The sequence below is a fragment of the Xyrauchen texanus genome, chromosome 4 (assembly GCF_025860055.1).
Source record: "Xyrauchen texanus isolate HMW12.3.18 chromosome 4, RBS_HiC_50CHRs, whole genome shotgun sequence".
NCBI lineage: Eukaryota > Metazoa > Chordata > Actinopteri > Cypriniformes > Catostomidae > Xyrauchen > Xyrauchen texanus.
Genome location: NC_068279.1, coordinates 52325601 through 52345047, shown reverse-complemented (window position 1 = coordinate 52345047; position 19447 = coordinate 52325601). Strand labels below are relative to the sequence as shown.

Below are 19447 nucleotides of genomic sequence, written 5' to 3'. Positions count from 1 at the left end.
CCAACACCAGCCGATGACATGGCTCCCCAAACCAACACAGACTGTGGAAACTTCACACTGGACTTCAAGCATCTTGGATTGTGTGCCTCTCCATTCTTCCTCCAGCCTCTGGGACATTGGTTTCCAAATGAGATTCAAAATTTGCTCTCATCAGAAAAGAGGACTTTGGACCACTGAGCAACAGACCAGTTCTTTTTTTCTTTAGCCCAAGTAAGACACTTCTGATGTTGTTTGTTGTTCAGGAGCGGCTTGACAAGAGGAATACGACATTTGAAGCCTCAGTCCACTCCTTGTGAAGCTCCCCCACACATATGAATGGCCTTTTCCTGACAATCCTCTCCAGGCTACGGTCATCCCTGCTGCTTGTGCACCTTTTTCTTCCACACTTTTCCCTTCCACTTAACTTTCTATTAATGTGCTTTGATACAGCACTCTGAGAACATCCAACTTCTTTTGCAATTACCTTTTGAGGCTTTCCCTCCTTGTGGAGGGTGTCAATGATGGTTTTCTGCACAACTGTCAGGTCAGCAGTCTTCCCCATGATTGTGAATTCAACTGAACCAGACTGAGAGACTATTTAAAGGCTCAGGAACCCTTTGCAGGTGTTTTGGATTAATTAGCTGATTAGAGTGTGACACTTTGAGCCTACAATACTGAACCTTTTCACAATATTCTAATTTTCTGAGATTCTGAATTTGGGGTTTTCATAAGCTGTAAGCCATAATCATAAAAATTATATAAAATAAAGGCTTGAAATATCTTACTTTGCTTGTAATTTTTATAATATAGTAGTTTCACCTTTTAAGTTGAATTACTGAAATTAATGAACTTTTGCACGATATTCTAATTTTTCGATTTTCACCTGTATACACTCACCTAAAGGATTATTAGGAACACCATACTAATACTGTGTTTGACCCCCTTTCGCCTTCAGAACTGCCTTAATTTTACGTGGCATTGATTCAACAAGGTGCTGAAAGCATTCTTTAGAAATGTTGGCCCATATTGATAGGATAGCATCTTGCAGTTGATGGAGATTTGTGGGATGCTCATCCAGGGCACGAAGCTCCCGTTCCACCACATCCCAAAGATGCTCTATTGGGTTGAGATCTGGTGACTGGTGACATTTTAGAACAGTGAACTCATTGTCATGTTCAAGAAACCAATTTGAAATGATTCGAGCTTTGTGACATGGTGCATTATCTTGCTGGAAGTAGCCATCAGAGGATGGGTACATGGTGGCCATAAAGGGATGGACATGGTCAGAAACAATGCTCAGGTAGGCCGTGGCATTTAAACGATGCCCAATTGGCACTAAGGGGCCTAAAGTGTGCCAAGAAAACATCCCCCACACCATTACATCACCACCACCAGCCTGCACAGTGGTAACAAGGCATGATGGATCCATGTTCTCATTCTGTTTACGCCAAATTCTGACTCTACCATCTGAATGTCTCAACAGAAATCGAGACTCATCAGACCAGGCAACATTTTTCCAGTCTTCAACTGTCCAATTTTGGTGAGCTCTTGCAAATTGTAGCCTCTTTTTCCTATTTGTAGTGGAGATGAGTGGTACCCGTTGGGGTCTTCTGCTGTTGTAGCCCATCCGCCTCAAGGTTGTGCATGTTGTGGCTTCACAAATGCTTTGCTGCATAACTCGGTTGTAACAGTGGTTATTTCAGGCAAAGTTGCTCTTCTATCAGCTTGAATCAGTCGGCCCATTCTCCTCTGACCTCTAGCATCAACAAGGCATTTTCGCCCACAGGACTGCCGCATACTTGATGTTTTTCCCTTTTCACACCATTCTTTGTAAACCCTAGAAATGGTTGTGCATGAAAATCCCAGTAACTGAGCAGATTGTGAAATACTCAGACCGGCCCGTCTGGCACCAACAACCATGCCACGCTCAAAATTGCTTAAATCACCTTTCTTTCCCATTCTGACATTCAGTTTGGAGTTCAGGAGATTGTCTTGACCAGGACCACACCCCTAAATGTATTGAAGCAACTGCCATGTGATTGGTTGATTAGATAATTGCATTAATGAGAAATTGAACAGGTGTTCCTAATAATCCTTTAGGTGAGTGTTTTTTATTAATATTATACTTTTTAATAAATTTCATGAAATTAATGATTCTGAGTTGAAAAACTGCAAACCAATAAAATTATCAAACTTTTATTTAACACCAAAATTGGACAGAAAATATATTAAAACAATATTAAATATATTATTCTTTATTCAGTTCTTTAACAAAGAACTTACCAATTTTACCAATTATCCAAATAATGTAATGTTCTAGAAAACTACAATGATTATGCAAAACAGCAGTCAAGTAATGAAACTTAGCAGCTCTAGGCTAGCATCTTGCAAATACAAATACCTGTTGATATGTACCCCCTTTATGAGCACAAACCATGAAAATGACATACCTGAGCTTAAATGGTTGTATTTACTGGACCATTTGGAGTATGGACACAGATGTAGTATCTTTTGAAAGAAGACACTTTGGGTTTTATTTCAGAATTAATATATGTTGTTATTCTTTAAAGTTATAGAAGCTGAAGTTTATAGTATTTATAATTTTTGTGCTGAACATGTTTTTATAATCTAAAGAAAAACAATAATAAAAGTGCCAGAAATACAATGTTCTCAAAGCCACAAGCCTAAAGAAGTTTGAAGATGGTCTAACAAAAAATGAGGTTCCTGCAAGCATTTTTTCCCTGAAAATCACTGCCGGTATACAGAGTAAAATTAAGGCTCCGCCTTTCAAGACGACACAAAATTTGACTACCCCGCTCTGCTACTATGAATAAAGCTATGCCGCATTTTTAAAAACAGACTTTGGAGACAGGCTTATTTTGTTTATGAGACTCTAATATATAAGATAATATACAGTTTTATAACATGAATGCTTCTCAGATTGCATAGTTTGTTGAAGAACGATGACGAAGGGTAATTCTTTCAGGCGAGATCTCATAATATATATCAACATTTCTCAGATTTATCACTTTTATGGATTAAAGTGCTATTGGATATTTTTCAATGAACGCTTGACATGGACAATTGACCCAAGTGTGGCGAACTGGATTCATCTGGCGATCGCGTTTTCATAACAAAGGTATGAAGTCCCGTTTTGATATTGCACGTTTTCATTTGTACTGCTGGCACAAATAACTAAATTACTGTTTCTGGAGCATTGCTATCGTGAAACAGAGATTGGATATCAATGTTGAACCCTTAGACATTTGAAAAGATGTATAATTTGTTAATATTTGAAAAGATGTATAATTTGTTAACATTAATTACACATATAGAAGGTAAATTATATATTAAATGTAAACAGAGTGACGTCCTCTCGAGTGCGAGCGATTGCGTATCAACAGGTTAAATAAAAGCGTCTGCCAAATGCATAAATGTAAATGTAAATATGCTACACAGTCATTTTAATGAAAACAACAGACAAAACACAGAATGGCAGAGGGCCTCTATTCTGTTTATGTAAACGTATTTATACTTTAATATAAAATTATTATGCAAAACAACAGTGCAAAAAAGCAGTAATAGAACTAAAACCAACCTCAACTGTAAATGATAGTGTAGCCTCAAGTGAAGAACAAAGTTTTGCAGGGCTCAACAAATTTTAATGTAATTGCTATACACGTAGCAAATTGGACTACTTTCTATTTACCGTAATTTCCGGACTATAAGCCGCAACTTTTTTCCCACGCTTTGAACCTTGCGGCTTAAACATATAATATATGCTAATATATGGATTTTTCCCGCTTTCAAATTTTATTTAAAAAAAAAAAAAAAAAAACATTTTGACGTGCTCAGTTTTTTGGCGGCATGCAGCTTTCATTAGACCAATGAAATTGCCGAACGGGATAAGGTCAAACAACTTTTTTGTTTACTGTTTAGATTAAATCGAGCACGCTCAAACTTCCCATCATTCTGATTACGGTAGTCAATTTGTCACCCTCAAGACACGGAGAAATGCATATGATGCAGCTTTCAAGTTGAAGGCGATTGATCTGGCTGTTGGAAAAGGAAATAGAGCTGCTGCACGGGAGACGTTGGAAACAGCAGCGTGAGGAATTGACTCAGTGCAAAAAGACAACTAAAGCTGAGGCTGTTCAACTCCGACACCGAAGGAGATGACTTCAGTGGTTTCATGTGCACAAGAGGAAGATAGTGACCAATGACTTTCTTGCTAGGCTACTGTTTACTGCTAATTTTTTATTTTTTGTTACAAGCCGTGTGTGGCAGCGGGGGCGTGGTCAAGCGCCCGTCCGGGAGAGAAAAGCGGTAAGGGCGCTTACACCTGAGCTAATGTCTAACACCTGTGTCTAATTTCAGTAAGCGTGGGGAGAGCGGCATAAAAAGGCAGCAGAGAGAGTGTGAGAGAGTGAGTGAGTGAGTGAGTGAGTGAGTGAGTGAGTGAGTGAGTGACAGACAGACACACGTCAGTCTAGTGTTGGCGCATAGAAGACCAAGAATTGAGAAACTTTATAAAATTGATTGTAAACATTGCTGTGGCCATTAAAAGCCTTACCTGGAACGTCAAGTGCCCTGCTTCACGTGTCCTTCTTGGGAAAACTGTCACCAGTGTGACAGTTTTCGGCACTTGATGTAAGCGCCCTTACCGCTTTTCTCTCCCGGACGGGTGCTTGACCACGCCCCCGCTGCCACACCGTGTTTCATAAAAGCCTATTTATTTTTGTTACAAGCTGTTTCGTTAAAGCCTGTGTAAAGTTCATTTGTTTCAATGTACCGGTAGGCACCTGCGGCTTATAGACAGGTGCGGCTTATTTATGTTCAAAATAATATTTTTTTTTAAATTCAGTGGGTGCGGCTTATATTCAGGTGCGCTCAATATTCCGGAAATTACGTTAAGTAAAAGTGGCAGGTGTCTCTTCAAGAACAAAAGTTGCTCAGCTTTCTGGCAGGAGATACGATTCCTCTTCTCATCAAGAACATGAGATGCTGCACTGAAAAGTCTCTCTCTCTCTGTGTGTGTGCTGGTGCTTGGGGCAGATAAATACCTGCGTGCAAAGCAATGGGAAGCAATCTTTGACTACTGAACCAGTAGTCAAGAGGATTGTCGCGTTCGAGTGATTTGAGCGTGAAGCAATTGTCTGTGTTCCGCAACTGCTTTCGGGTCCTTGAATAACATATAATGTGCGAGGAAGGGCACCCGGCGGACTTTCTGGTGCCCTCCTAGGGGAAATTTCAGTGCATCCCTATTCGTCACCATGGTAAAGTTTCCCAAATAACAACAGTAGCTACCGTCTGCAGCAAAGAGTACTTGTTCGCTCTATAACAACAATAAAAAAACAACAATATTATCAGACAGACATCAAATGCGTTCACGTAACATGACGAAACGAGTGCTCTACTTGTGATATGGTATTTATGAAGATCCGAGATAAACTAGAGAGATTGCAAAGGAAAAATATTCCTCTACGAGAATGATGATACAGCACAAAATGATGCATGCTACCTTCAATCGGACAACTGACCAAATCATAAACAAATTGAAAAACACTTAAGGGAGTACAAGGACCATAAGGAGGACATAAGCCAAAAAAAACAATTTTTTTTTAAATAATATCGACAGAGCAACGATGTTTTCAACTCAGACACCGACCAGCCTGCTAACTAACCGGGGCATTGAATTCAGCCAGTAACGCTTGTGATAAAAAGTGAATCGCTGTGGAAAGTTGTTACATTTACCAACTTTGTTAGCTTTCTTACACTGTTGTCATTTTTGTTCTGTAAGGGGATCGTTTAAGAGATACTTTTCCAACAGAAAGCGTGGGTGCGATTGCAAAGTCGCACCCACAGTCAATGAAGTCAATGACACTGTTTTGGTTTCCTTTCTCCCAAAGTTTACAGCCTACTTCTGGTGAACAAGGTTTGAAATGAACACCCGCCAAATGCAGATTTTTGCTGATGTACCAGCCACTGTTGAAGGCGACCTGAAACACTTGTCTGAGAGATATATAACAAGAAATTAGACACAAAGATGCACGTTTGATGAAAAATTATTATATTTTGAAGAACAGATGAAAGAAATGCCGCCGTTAGGCATCTGATTTTGATTTGAATTTGGTCTCGTTTACCAATAACTATTGATCTTAGCTGTTAAGAGCGTTTTCTATGAGCGATTTTATGAACGTTCATAATTTTTTATGTGCAACCAGGGTGTCATATAGCAACCGCAAAATGCAACGAGACTCAATTCAGTTTGCAAGCTCCTCTCCAAATGCATTTCATGCACAAGTAATTTTGCTCATCTACCTGCAAAAGGTGGGTGACCTGTAAGATTTCACCTGGAAGAAACACACGTTATTATATTTTTAGGAACAGACAAAAGAAAAGCCGTCAGTGCTTGTGTCTGATTCACTGTTAAGAGGTGTGCAGACCCGGTCTCGTGAAATAAGCAAATGTAAAGAGTTATCACTTCTTTTTCTGTTTCATTCAACTGAAAACTGTTTTAAGAATTATGTAGTCTATGAGAATGCTGCAAATGATCTCCGATCATCTTGTGAGGTACTGCGAGTTTAGTTCGCCCTTACACATTGAACGCAACTCCGTAGGTTCAGATATATATATATATCTTTGTATTAAATAAACAAAGATGTAAGAAGGAAATACAAGACACATTCACCTTGAACCTAAAATTATGTTCCATTTTTTTTAGGCAGCATAAAAATGACCAAAAGAGCATTTTTTGGGAACACAAGAATATTTTAGGCTTATTTATTATGATAATTATAATAATTTTTACATTTATAATTGTCTTTAGTTCTTAAATTTTATGCTAGTTCTTAAATTGTATGCTAGTTAGGGCTGGGATAAACGATTATTTTTTAAAACGATTAATCTAGCGATTTATTTTTCCGATGCATCGATTAATCTAACGATTCATTTTTTCAGTCCGATTCGATTTCGATTCGATTAATCGACTTGTGACAACACCGGTAATACCGGTTTCATCGGGGGTGGGGGTGTATAAAATGTAAAAAAAAAACAAAAAACATTTGCCGGGAGTTTGATTGACTGGCGATCTGATCAATCAATCATAATACGCCATTTTTGTCCGACAAAGTAGTCAGGAGAGAGAAGATTAACGTCGATGGATTTGAATTTGAATAATGGATTGTAGGCTACCGTACTGACATCTTTACGCGGTTAAAACAACAGTCCTTCTGATGTAGGCTACATTCATGTTTAGCCTATTTGATGCTATAAATTAACCAAGGAAAAGATGATCGGTTCACGAGCAGCTTTAACTGAGGCAATCTGTCACGACACATTAAAGAGCCACAAAATAGTAGGCCTATTTATGGTTTAATTTTCTTTGAATGACCAAATTTCAAAGTTGAGACTTTATTAAATGATACCTGCTTGGACCTGTCTGTCAGCGCGTTGTCAGTGTCCTCAATGTATTTTTCACGACATTCATAGCTATAAGCGCATTATTAATAGCTATAAGCGAAAACTTTAGGTGTCGACAACGTGTTATAGCCTACTCCAACATCGAGTGCAAAGTGGGGAGTTGAAAAAAAACGTACGGTGCTCTGTCATCTGCAGCTGCAACCGGGTGGCGCCTCTTCAGGTGCTGGTGCATTGCCGTGGTGCTAGAATGGAAGGCCATCTCCATTTTGCAAAGACGACATATCACGGAATTGTTTCCTTTTAAATTAAAGAATTCCCATACTTTAGAGGAACGAGTGCATGCCGCCTTGCACTTCTGATAGTCTGAGGAGCCACTCGTGTTACTACTACTCGCCGGCGCCGCCATCTTTGTTTTGGATCCGACGAATCGACGCGCATATTTTGCGTCGACGTCATCGATGACGTTGACGCGTTGTCCCAGCCCTAATGCTAGTAATTTTCACCTGTTGTTGCAAACTGATACTTGAATGATGGCAAATGGAGCCGTTGGAGACAGTAAATGTTTGGATTTGGGGAGGTGGTTATATATAAGATTTTTTTATCACTTCGTTATTTGTATTGATTTTTCGTTTAAAGTGCAATTAGAATTTAGAAATGTCTTTTGTTCCAAGTTTTTCGTGTTTCAATAAATTGCAGTTTAAAATATAGTAAATAAATTTGCAACAACGCAAAATCAATTTAGCGAAAATATTCACCGACCTTGGGGATTGACCATATGATCGGATATTTTTAAATGCGATTATCATTAAAATGTTTTTACATATCGCCCAGCCCAAAAGTGAAGAAAATGTATTTTTGAGACCTGCACGTGTACTCAATTCCATATCGCAACATGTTACCTATTTGCATATTTGTTTGTTTTTAGTAGTCTATGGGCAATATAAACATTGTATTTTATTGAAAAACTTAATAAAATATTAAATTATTCGTTTGTGGTATGGCTCTTTGGAAAAAAATTAATCAACCAAAAATAAAAAAATTGGCTACTTTGTGAAAAAAGGTTCCCAACCCCTGTGCTACACCAATGTTAATAATGATTCCACTGTAACAGTTTACAGAACTTAGCAAGTTAAGCCATAGTTCATACAATATAATGCAATTACATTACCTGTCGTCTTCAGCGTAGATGTTGTCTCTGACAATCTTGTTGAGCAATAATAACGATGGATTACATTAATCTGTATGTTTAAACTAGGGCTGTCGATTTAACGCGTTAATAACGTGCGATTAATTTTACAAAAAATAACGTGTAAAAAAATTAACGTATTTAATCGCAATGCTTTCCTGAGAAATGCAAGTTTGTAGTACCACCTGTTTACTCCAGAAGGCAGTAAGTGAAATTTCAGCTGTGTGAGCAACACAGTTTATTACAGTGAACAAAACATTAACAACCCGTCAGCGGACACACGACACAAACGTGCATTACGTTCTTGTGTTCAAAACACGAAGGAGTGCAAATCCGAACCAAGGGATCTCAAGATGTGTTTAAAGATTGAGTATTAAACTATATTTAACTTCCGACACAGTGACCTAAACATTTTACTTTTATGACGCAACACACCCGAGACGCGACACAAGCATGTCTGACGCAGGTCGTATGGTCTTTACTTCACAAATATTGAATTACCAACAAGGTTAAGAGGTCCTTTAAACTGTTACACAATTTTTACCCAGTCAATCTTTATTTAAGGAACATGCTCCCTGAAATAAATCCACTTTGCTGCTCCTGTAATGCTGTAGATGAATCTGCCCCTCACCTTTGTTGTCCACGCTATAGTATTTGAGAACATTTTGTATCTGTGTACGTACCTCTATTTTAACTGGTTTTTCTTTGCTTTATAAAAGATGTTTTATTTGGTTTTCACAGTTTTGATAACTTAAGTTAATATTTTCTGATTAATCTGTTTCTTTTACTTGCCAAGTTTTTTTTATACATAAGTGTAAATTTAATGTATATAAAGCCCCTATTTGCACTTTAAAATATTATTTAAATACTCTTTGTACCTCAAACAACTCCAAAGCATTGTAATGAATATAATGTCTTGGCATTATTGTAAAATATATCTGTAGTATTCCCTGGCTTAAAAATAAAAAATGTCTGACGCAGGTGTACATTGACAGGCATTGACGGGTACATTGACGGGTATTGAACAAGCCCTCATAACAAATCTCCAACCGATTGACAAATTCACTTGTGAAATGGATTGCTGTGAACTGCATGCCAATGATTGTCTTATGAACAATACATTGTATTCTAAAGCCACTTTTTGAATGGTCTTATCAATGATTAACTCTTCTACCACAATAATGTAATGCATTTTAATTATCTGAATATTTTTGAATATACAAATATTTGCTGAGAAAGCCCCTCATATAACAATAATTAAATATAGAAAGATGAAATAATTATACATAGTTATCTTTAAATATTAAAAATTTATATATATATATATCTTTAAATATATACATATATATATATATATATATATATATATATATATATATATATATATATATATATATAAATAAAATAAAACAATATTCAGATACTTAAAATGTATTTTATTTATACATACTTTTTTGTTGAAAATGTACAGTACGTTTTGGTGTCAGAGGGCTGATTGAGAAAATGGCAAAAACTTCAATACAAGTAATTTACCATCTTGTTTTGTTAAAACTAGGAATATATATACGTTAACTGCATGTTCTAATGAATGCTGCAATAAAACTAAGTTGTGATATGATTGTGGAGGTTATTATTGTTGCATAATAGGTAAATTTGCAGACACAATAATCGTACCATCAAAAATTCACATCGTGACACAGATGGTAAAGTATGTAAATCGCAGAATATGCAAGATTAGATTTGCAAATCATGTAATGTAACAATTATTGCACCAATAATTTGAAAAGAATTGTATAACATTTATTTATGATTTGTTGTATCTGCTCTGTAGAAATCTAAGATGATCTCATCTTTGGCAACAGGCTGCTGAGGGCAGTAAATCCAATTAGAATTACAAATATTATTTCCAAATAAGTATGCCTCAAAAGTACTAAAAGAATAATTGACAGAATGGTTAAGGAACTGTAATAAAGTTTGGAACAGAATTTCTTTTGCAACTTACAGAAGAAAGATTAATATTAGTGTCACATTTCAAGCTGTAAGACTGCTACAGAAGCTCATACCTGATGCCTCTGAGCCTGAAGCTGAATGCACAGACTCTCCATCTGAGAAGGAAACAGACTCAGACTGGGAATCACTGGCCTCACTGCGAGTATCATAGTCGTTCTGCTCATTTCCCTCCCGAGGATCCTCTTCCTCTAGTTCATACTCTTCCTCCTCTTCTTCCTCTTCTTCCTCTTCTTCCACTTCCTTCTCTTCTCCTTCTTCCTCCATGACCTCTTCCTCCTCAACATCTGACCGGTTGCCCTCAGAGGAAGCCACAGAGCTGCCCGTCTCCTGTTCCGATGCGTATTCTTCTGAATGAGCCTCTTCCTCTCTGGGGGAGCGGCTTGCTCTGCCCGTGCTGTCCTCACTAGTCCTCATCTTCTGAAAACAAGAGTATATTATACATAAAGCTTGCTATTTTATAGTGATAGTCCGATATGTTGGCCAGACTGAATATTCAGCCAATATTTAGCCATTTTCAGATTATTAGCTTTAGAGAAATTGACAGATTAGTCAATAATAATTATAATAAATAAAAAAAATCATCTGTTAATCATCTCTCTCTCCTCTCTCTCACTGTCGCTCTGCGTTGGCCTTTTCCCTCTTTAAAATTTTACAGTTTTTTGGGGGGGGTACTACACTGTTACAGGAAGTACCCTGCCCCCATTTTAATTATTTCTGTTTCCCTCCCCTTGTCCCCTCCCTCGTCCAGGTAGATGGGGGATGACCTGCCGGCAGACTAGACGTGGGGGGGGTGTACGTCAGGCCGGGGGCTCCCCAGCCTGAGAGAACGAGGGAGGAATGTGGCAGGGTGGAGGGCGGGCCGGGTCGTGATCCTACACACCCGGTCCCGTATTAGGCTAATTATGCCTCCGTGAGGGATAAAGGTCGACTGCAGGGGATCGTGAGGGAGAGAGAGATCGTTTACGGACATGTCCATCATGTGTGTGTTTGGGTCTTCTTTTAAGTTTATCATTAAACCATTATTTATATCGTCAAGCCGGTTCTCGCCTCCTCCTTTCCACTGACAACGTTACACCATAAAATCTTGTTAATTCGACACACAAATGGCAATAAATTGCGTCTCTGCGCTCATTTGTCTGTATATGGGCACGCTGTGTGTTTTTCCCCTCTGCGCTTGCTGTAGGGATGATGCATCATGTGCGTCAGCTGTGCTCATGTCAGTGTTAAATTTGCAATCCATCTCAAATGTGTTTTGGAGGGTATTTACACCTGGTCTTTTCATGATCGGACAGCTATCATGCTATCAATGTATGAAGTGGCCAAGTGTAAACAGGCTCATGTTTATGGAAAATAGATTATTTATATTTTAAAGATCAATTATAGGATGAAATTTATATATTAATATAATTAATATACAGTGCATTTAGAAAGTATTCAGACCACTCATATTATATGTTGCAGCCTTATGCTAAAATTATTTATATTATTATAATTTTTTCACATCAATCTATTCTCCATACCCCATAATGACAAAGCAAAAAAAACTTTTTTATAACTTAGCAAAATTATTAAAAAGAAAAAACTGAAATATCACATTGACATAAGAATTCAGACCCTATGACGCCTGAAATTTAGCTCAGATGCATCCCATTTGTCTGAATCATCTTTGAGATGTATTTACACTTTGATTGCAGTCCACCTGTGGCAAATTCCATTGATTGGACATGATTTGGAAAGGCACAAGACACCTAAGGTCTTACAGCTGAAAATGCATGTCGGAGCAAAAATCAAGCCATGAGGTCAAAGGAACTGCCAGCAGAGCTCAGAGACAGGATTGTGTCGAGGCACTGATCTGGGGAAGGCTACAAAAAAAAATGCCAGCTGAAATGAAGGTTCCCAAGAATACAATGGCCTCTAAAATTCTTAAATGGATGTTTTGAACAACCAGGACTCTTCCTAGAGCTGGCCAAACAGAACAATCAGGAGAGAAGGGCCTTGGTTAGAGAAGTGACCAAGAACCCGATGGTCACACTGGTTGAGCTTCAGAGATCATGTGTGGAGATAGGACAAACTTGCAGAAAGCTAACATCACTGCAACACTCCACTAATCTGGGCTTTATGGGCTATCAGTGCAAGACACATGAAAGCCAACTTGGAATTTGCAAAAAAAGCACCTTAAGGACTCTCAGTGTGTGAGAAACAAGATTCTATGGTCTGATGAAACGAATATTGAAATGTTTGGCCTCAATTCCACGCATCAAGTCTGGAGGAAACCAGGCACCGCTTATCACCTGCGGTGATGGTGGTGAAATCATCATGCTGTGGGCATGTTTTTCAGGGACTTTGGGACTGGTCAGGTTTGAAAGAAAGCTGAATGCATATCCTTAATGAAAACCTGGTCCAGAGCCCTCAGGATCTCAGACTGGGCCGATATTTTCTTCCCTGACAGCACGAGCAAATTCCCGAATGACAATGTCGAGATTCAATTTGTGAAAGAGTGGTTCAGGGAGCATGAGGAATTATTTTCACACATGAATTGGCCACCATAGAGTCCTGACCTTAACCCCATTGAAAGTCTTTGTGATGTGCTGGAGAAGACTTTACAGAGTGGTTAAAATCTCCCATCATCAAGACAAGATTGCCAAACAAGATTGCCAAACATTAATGCAACTCTGGACAGAAATAAAAGTTGTGACGTTGCATAAGTTTGTCAAACAATGCCATGACGAACGTGCACCGTAATCAAAGCTAAAGGTGGTCGAACAAAATATTAGAATAGCAACTTTTTTTTGGCCAGGCCAAAACACTCGGAAACAATAAGGTAATATTTACTTAAAAGAAATTACGAGGCATTCAATATTTCTTCATAAATTTGGAGAGTTTTTAAATAGTTCTTGTTGCTTTGTATTCTCAAAGACATAATTTGTGAGGCAAAAACTTGGAGCCGAGGATGCTTCCACACCTTTCTCTCCTTAATGAACAATGCTAATGCTGAAGTGAATAAACAACATGCCCCTTTTCATTCAGTCGGTTGGTACATGTGCCAGGGTAGGGTTGTACCAGCTTTCCGTAAGGTCTCAAGTTGAGATGTAAAAGTTCACACTAAGGGCTAAGTAACTACTAGTTAGTTTGTAACTACAGCCGTGGCCAAAATCATTGGCAGTGAAATACATTTAGTGTTTCGCAAAGTTTTCTGCTTCAGTTGTTGTACATTTACATTACATTTACATTTATGCATTTGGCAGACGCTTTTATCCAAAGCGACTTACAGTGCACTTATTACAGGGACAATCCCCCCAGAGCAACCTGGAGTTAAGTGCCTTACTCAAGGACACAATGATGGTGGCTTTGGGGCTCGAACCAGCATCCTTCTGATAACCAGATTACCAGTTATGGTGCTTAGACCACTACACCACCACCACTCCACCACTTGTTGTGGTGTTGATTCACATTGTTTCTAGATTATTGTGCAGATTGATCAGATGCATTTTAAATAATTGCAAAAAGCTTCATTGGACAAAACAAATTAACTATCACAAAAACCTAAATTTCACAATTTCTTGCCCCTGGCACAAAATGACCAGCTAACATAATTTCAATAATCATATCAGCAGCACCTGGGAAAGTGTGAACAAGTACTAGTCAGGTGAAATCACCATCATTCTGATTGGATTATAAGAGCAGACTGATTGCTATAAATGGAGGGAAGAAGTGCTTCCAATCGTTGTGTTCTTGTTAGCAATGGGTACCTCTAAAAAAGACGTGCAACCATCATCGCTTTGCATCAAAATGAACTCACATGCAAGTACATTTCTGCAAAGAATATTACACCTGAAAGAACCATTTACCAGATCATCAAGAACTTCAAGGAGAGAGGTTCAACTGCTGTGAAGAAGGCTAAAGGACATCCCAGTGTCTCCAGCAAGAGCCAGGACCATTTCCTCCTGAGGAGTCAGCTATGGAATCGTGTCACCACAAGTGCAGAGCTTGCTCAATATTGGCAGCAGGTTGGTGTGAGTGCATCTGCACGCACAGTGAGGCGAAGACTTTTGGACAATGGCCTGATGTCAAGAAGGGCAGCAAAGAATCCACATCTCTCCAAGAAAAACATCAAGGCCAGACTGAAATTCTGCAGGAAGTACAAGGATTGGACAGCAGAAGACTGGTGCAAAGTTATTTTCTCTCATAAAGCCCCCTTCCGACTGTTTGGGACATCTAGAAAATCGATTGCCCGGATAAGAAAAGGTGAACGCTACCACGAGTCCTGTGTCGTGCCAACAGTGAAGCATACTGAGACCATCCATGTGTTGGGTTGCTTTTCATCCAAGGGAGCGGGCTCTCTCACAATTCTGCCCAAAAACACTGCCATGAATAAAGAATGGAATCAAAACATCCTGCAAGAGCAACTTCTCCCAACGATCCAGGAGCAATTTGGTGATGATCCGTGCATTTTCCAGCATGATGGAGTACCATGTCACAAGGCAAGTGTAATAATGAATTGGCTCAGAGATCATTATATTGATATTTTGTATCCGTGGCCAGGCAACTACCCGGATCTTAATCCCGTAGAGAACCTGTGGTCAATCCTCAAAAGCAGAGTGGACAAACAGAAGCCCACAAATTGTGATCAACTCCGAGCACTAATAAGGCAATAATGGATCGCCATCAGTCAGTATTTGGCCCAGAAGCTGATATCCAAAATGCCAGAGCGAATTGCAGAGGTTATTAAGAACAAAAGGTCAACACTGTAAATATTGACTCTTTGCATATATTGAATGTTTTTGGCAAGAAAAGCCTTTAAAACTCATGAAATGCTTATCACTGTTTTCCAGTATACCTTAAAAACATGTGAAAACATAATCTACAAATACTGAAGCAGCAAACTTTGCAAAACACAAAATGTCACTGCCAATACTTTTGGCCACGGCTGTAAGTCAGTGCTTAATTTGGTTACACCAAATTGTTCTTAAGGCAAGACTTAGCTAGTCGGTCATAAGCTCTCTATAAAGTAATGCGTAGTCTCATAATGACGTTTACCCATTTTGATCCAATAGCAGCCTTCAAATTTGTACATAGAAGTGTTGAAAAGCCATGCATTTTAGTTTTATCTTGTTACAGTTGATGTTTAAACCTTGTTTGCTCACGTGACTGTCAGCTGTAATAAATTATATTGCCATTGAACTACAACACGTAATAAAAGTAGAGTTAATAAATAGTATATTTAGCCTATGTAAATAACATTATTCATGAACTGTCTAAATTATTTATATGGGGCAATAAATAAATACTACTACAATAGGCTGGAAAAACTGACATTTATTAATTTTAATATCCTATATATTTTGTAAGTGATGAAACTTGACACAGGACAACGCACCCCAGAAAGTGCACCGTTAGATCGGTTTCCTGCTGAAGAGCCACTAAGAAGCAATTTTTCTTTTCTTTTACATAATATTCTCTCTTGTAAATGAAAACTAGTGTAAATATCAACATCAACATATATGTCTAAAGGACTGACGTCTGTCACGCAAAACATGAGCTCATTGATGTCATTAAATCAGTCAGATTTTTTTATTCCAACCATAACCCCTAGTCGGAGGGTTCCGTAAATATTTTGTTCATACGTAGGGTTACGTCCTACTTATGTTTAATGGTGCAACACTCAAATATTTTGTAGTGCGTAAATTATGACTTAGTGCTCATTTACGCCAGAACTAGATAAAGTTGTAACTTACGTATGGCTGGTGCAACCGGACCCAGATCGCCGTTTGTTTCACAAGTGCCACTTCTGTGGCCTTCATGCTCCATTTCCGTTAGACACAAATTTACTGTGCATGCTGTGCTGTAGACAAGCGTGCAATTAGCCGAAGCTGTAAACAATCAAGCGATCTGCTTCGGTAGGGCCGTGGCTGCAAAGCACACGATTATCCACAGTTGTAATCAATCACGTGGTGGGGATTGGTAGTCCAATCCCCTCCCTCCAAAACAAAAACTCTTCTTATATGCACGAATCACAGAAGTGACCAATTTTGGTTTCAAAATGCAGAATTTTGCATCCCTGATTGAGAATCATAAAATTTCACTGGTATTTGTACTAACTACTGACATTTTTGCCTCGAGACAACACTAATTACATTTTGCCAAGCTTGGGGCACAGTTTGCTTATATTCGCTAGGTTAAACCGTATTTCTGCACTATGATCTTAATGTGATCCAACTAGCTGCAAATTATGGCGATGGAGGTTTAAAAAAAAAAAGAAACTTAGTCTTAAATTTGCAAAGATTTCAAACAAACTTCTTTCACGTTGTCATTATGGGGTATTGTTTGTAGAATTTTGAGGAAAATAATGAATTTAATCCATTTTGGAATAAGGCTGTAACATAACAAAATGTGGAAAAAGTGAAGTGCTGTGAATACTTTCCGGATGCACTGTATGTATGTATGTATGTATGTATGTATATAAACCACATCATTTGACCTCTGCAGTGTAACATTACACAAATTCACAATGCAGAACCTAAACTCAACTCCCAACAATATTCAGAGAACAAAAATTACTAATGCCAAGAGTTTACAGCTTTTACTGGTTTACTTATTTTTTATGTTTTCTTCTTCAGAGATAATAGAGTGACGGCACATTTTGTGGTGAGAGAGAGAGGAGGAATAGGATCGGGACCTGTTGCAAGTTGGAATAAAGCAGGTTGGACTTTTATTTGTGGCAATGACACCACTGTTTTAAGAAAGCTTTTCTGTTAAGGAATGTTTATTAGCGAAGCACAGCATGTCCTTGGTTGAATGTGCATTGTAACTAATCTCTCTTACCTCGGTCAACTCAGGCAGCAGGGGTTTGATTCGTCTCTGGGAGTCTCTGCTGCGGGACAGGCCTTTTTCACTATATCCTTTAGGATGATCCCCCCGGGATGCATCCCCTCTTCCAGCATGGTTCTTTCTTTCATCATACACATTTTCAGGGGCATGTCTTCCTCTGGGGTTGCTGCTCTTTTTGCCATTTGATCCAGCAGAAGGGGGGGCTCTCTTTAATGGCTGTCTGCTGGCATGCCCAGAGGATCTGAGCCGTTTTGCATCCTGGCTGTCTCCTCGCTCTTTCTTCCTTTTAGACCCTGAGACATGAGTTAAATGAGATGGGTTAGTGGAAATAGCCCCAAAAGAGCCAGACTACTACTACTACTTACATTATTCTGGCCTAGAACACTTAGACCAGTAGAGACTAATTGACTGATATGTAAATCATCCATCCAGTTAGTTTCATTTACGTGACGTTTAAGGTAAAGGAACATTTGAAAATGACGATAATGAAATTATAGCCCAGCATGCAATAAGGTATACATTTTTTCAGCGCTACCCAGACTTTTTCATAAGATGAACCCCTGCAGTGTAAATTATTTACTTGAATGTTCTATCCTTTCAATTAATAAATTGAAAAGCAAAACGAATAACTAGATGAATTACTGGAAAATATGGAAGACTATCTAGTCAGAAATGGCATCATATCAAAGGTATAAAGTACCCCTATTTGACAGACATAACTAGAAAACAAAGCATATTTCCTAAAAAGCTTGTAAACATAACTTCCCGGGAGACTAACAAAAACCAGTGCATCCTGACTTTTGTAAATTGGTTAAAGCCAACCTATCAGATTAGAGCTTGCCATTGTTAGACTGCTCTTGTCTACTGACTGTCAAGTCATTTTTATTTGTATAGCGCTTTTTACAACACACATCGTTTCAAAGCTTTACAAAAAATCCTACTTTAGCAGAATATGAAACTGTAATATCTATAAAGTCTTAAGAGTCATCATTGTCTGTCTCTCGCTAGTGCTTATTTTCATAATATATGCAAGTGCAATGTGTAAAATACGGTAATGTCTACAAAGCTGTGGTCTAATGCGCAGAGTGTGAAACTAACTTTTTGCTAGGGCTGGGTATAGAGTTCGATACATTTTAGGCACAGACCGAATTGCCTCTAAACAATCGAGTGTCGAAAAATGTCTTGTCATTCGGTACCAAATTTCGATACCTAAGGGGTTAATCTCGTCAACGTCATTGATAAGCATGTAGCATGCTAGATGTGCCCAAATCTAAAAGTGCTGGTGATTTGGCTGTGTTTAGGCATCAAGGAAAAAACTAGTATCAGAAAATGGTTTGAGTTCCAGGGCTGAGAAAGAATGTTATCAGTAACATTGCTAACACTGTTCTACATTACAGAGAAATACTAAACCGTAATAACGAGCCTTTAAAATACAATTTTTGCAAGCGCACGCACAAAGCGAGCCGGAGCGACACAGGGAAAAGTGGTAATGACTCTGAATGTGTCGGAAAAACCAGCAAGAGACTGTCTGCACATTTTGTTAATTTATAGAGAAATGCACATTCGGGTTGAGCAAATAGACAATGATCTCAGAATCAATGACGGTCAGAGTGATTGCCAATAGCTGATGCCTTTGACCATGTCATGACGATATTTGGCTCGTTTTCCGATTAATCTATTAAATTATTATTACTGGACTATTATTATTATTATCAAATTAATATAAAAAATTTAGAAAAAGGAAATCCAAGGCACTCTTCTTAGGAAAATAAAGAAGCCTTTATTGGACTGGCTATATCATGATAGAAAAAATAATTAAAACATGTGGGGAAAAGATACAACCCACGCAGAAGCGCACAAACAGCCTTCTTCAGGGTATATTTTCCAAACAAACAATTTCCTCTTTTATAGATGCTAATTGGAAACACCTGGATGACAAATAGCCTGCACATACAGAGAAGGTCCACTGGGAGGTGGTTACAACAAAAAAAAAAAAAAAAAAAAAATCACAGAAAAGGGCTG

At 38.4% G+C, this 19447-nt stretch overlaps 1 protein-coding gene across 1 annotated transcript in view; it reads right to left on the bottom strand.

Annotated features, from left to right (window-relative positions):
* The window catches only part of ythdc1 (YTH N6-methyladenosine RNA binding protein C1), a 79617-nt gene that overhangs the window by 25187 nt on the left and 34983 nt on the right, over positions 1-19447 (bottom strand). The window contains 2 exon segments of the mRNA XM_052119063.1: positions 10651-11014; positions 17420-17718. Of these exon segments, the coding sequence (XP_051975023.1) occupies positions 10651-11014; positions 17420-17718 (663 nt within the window).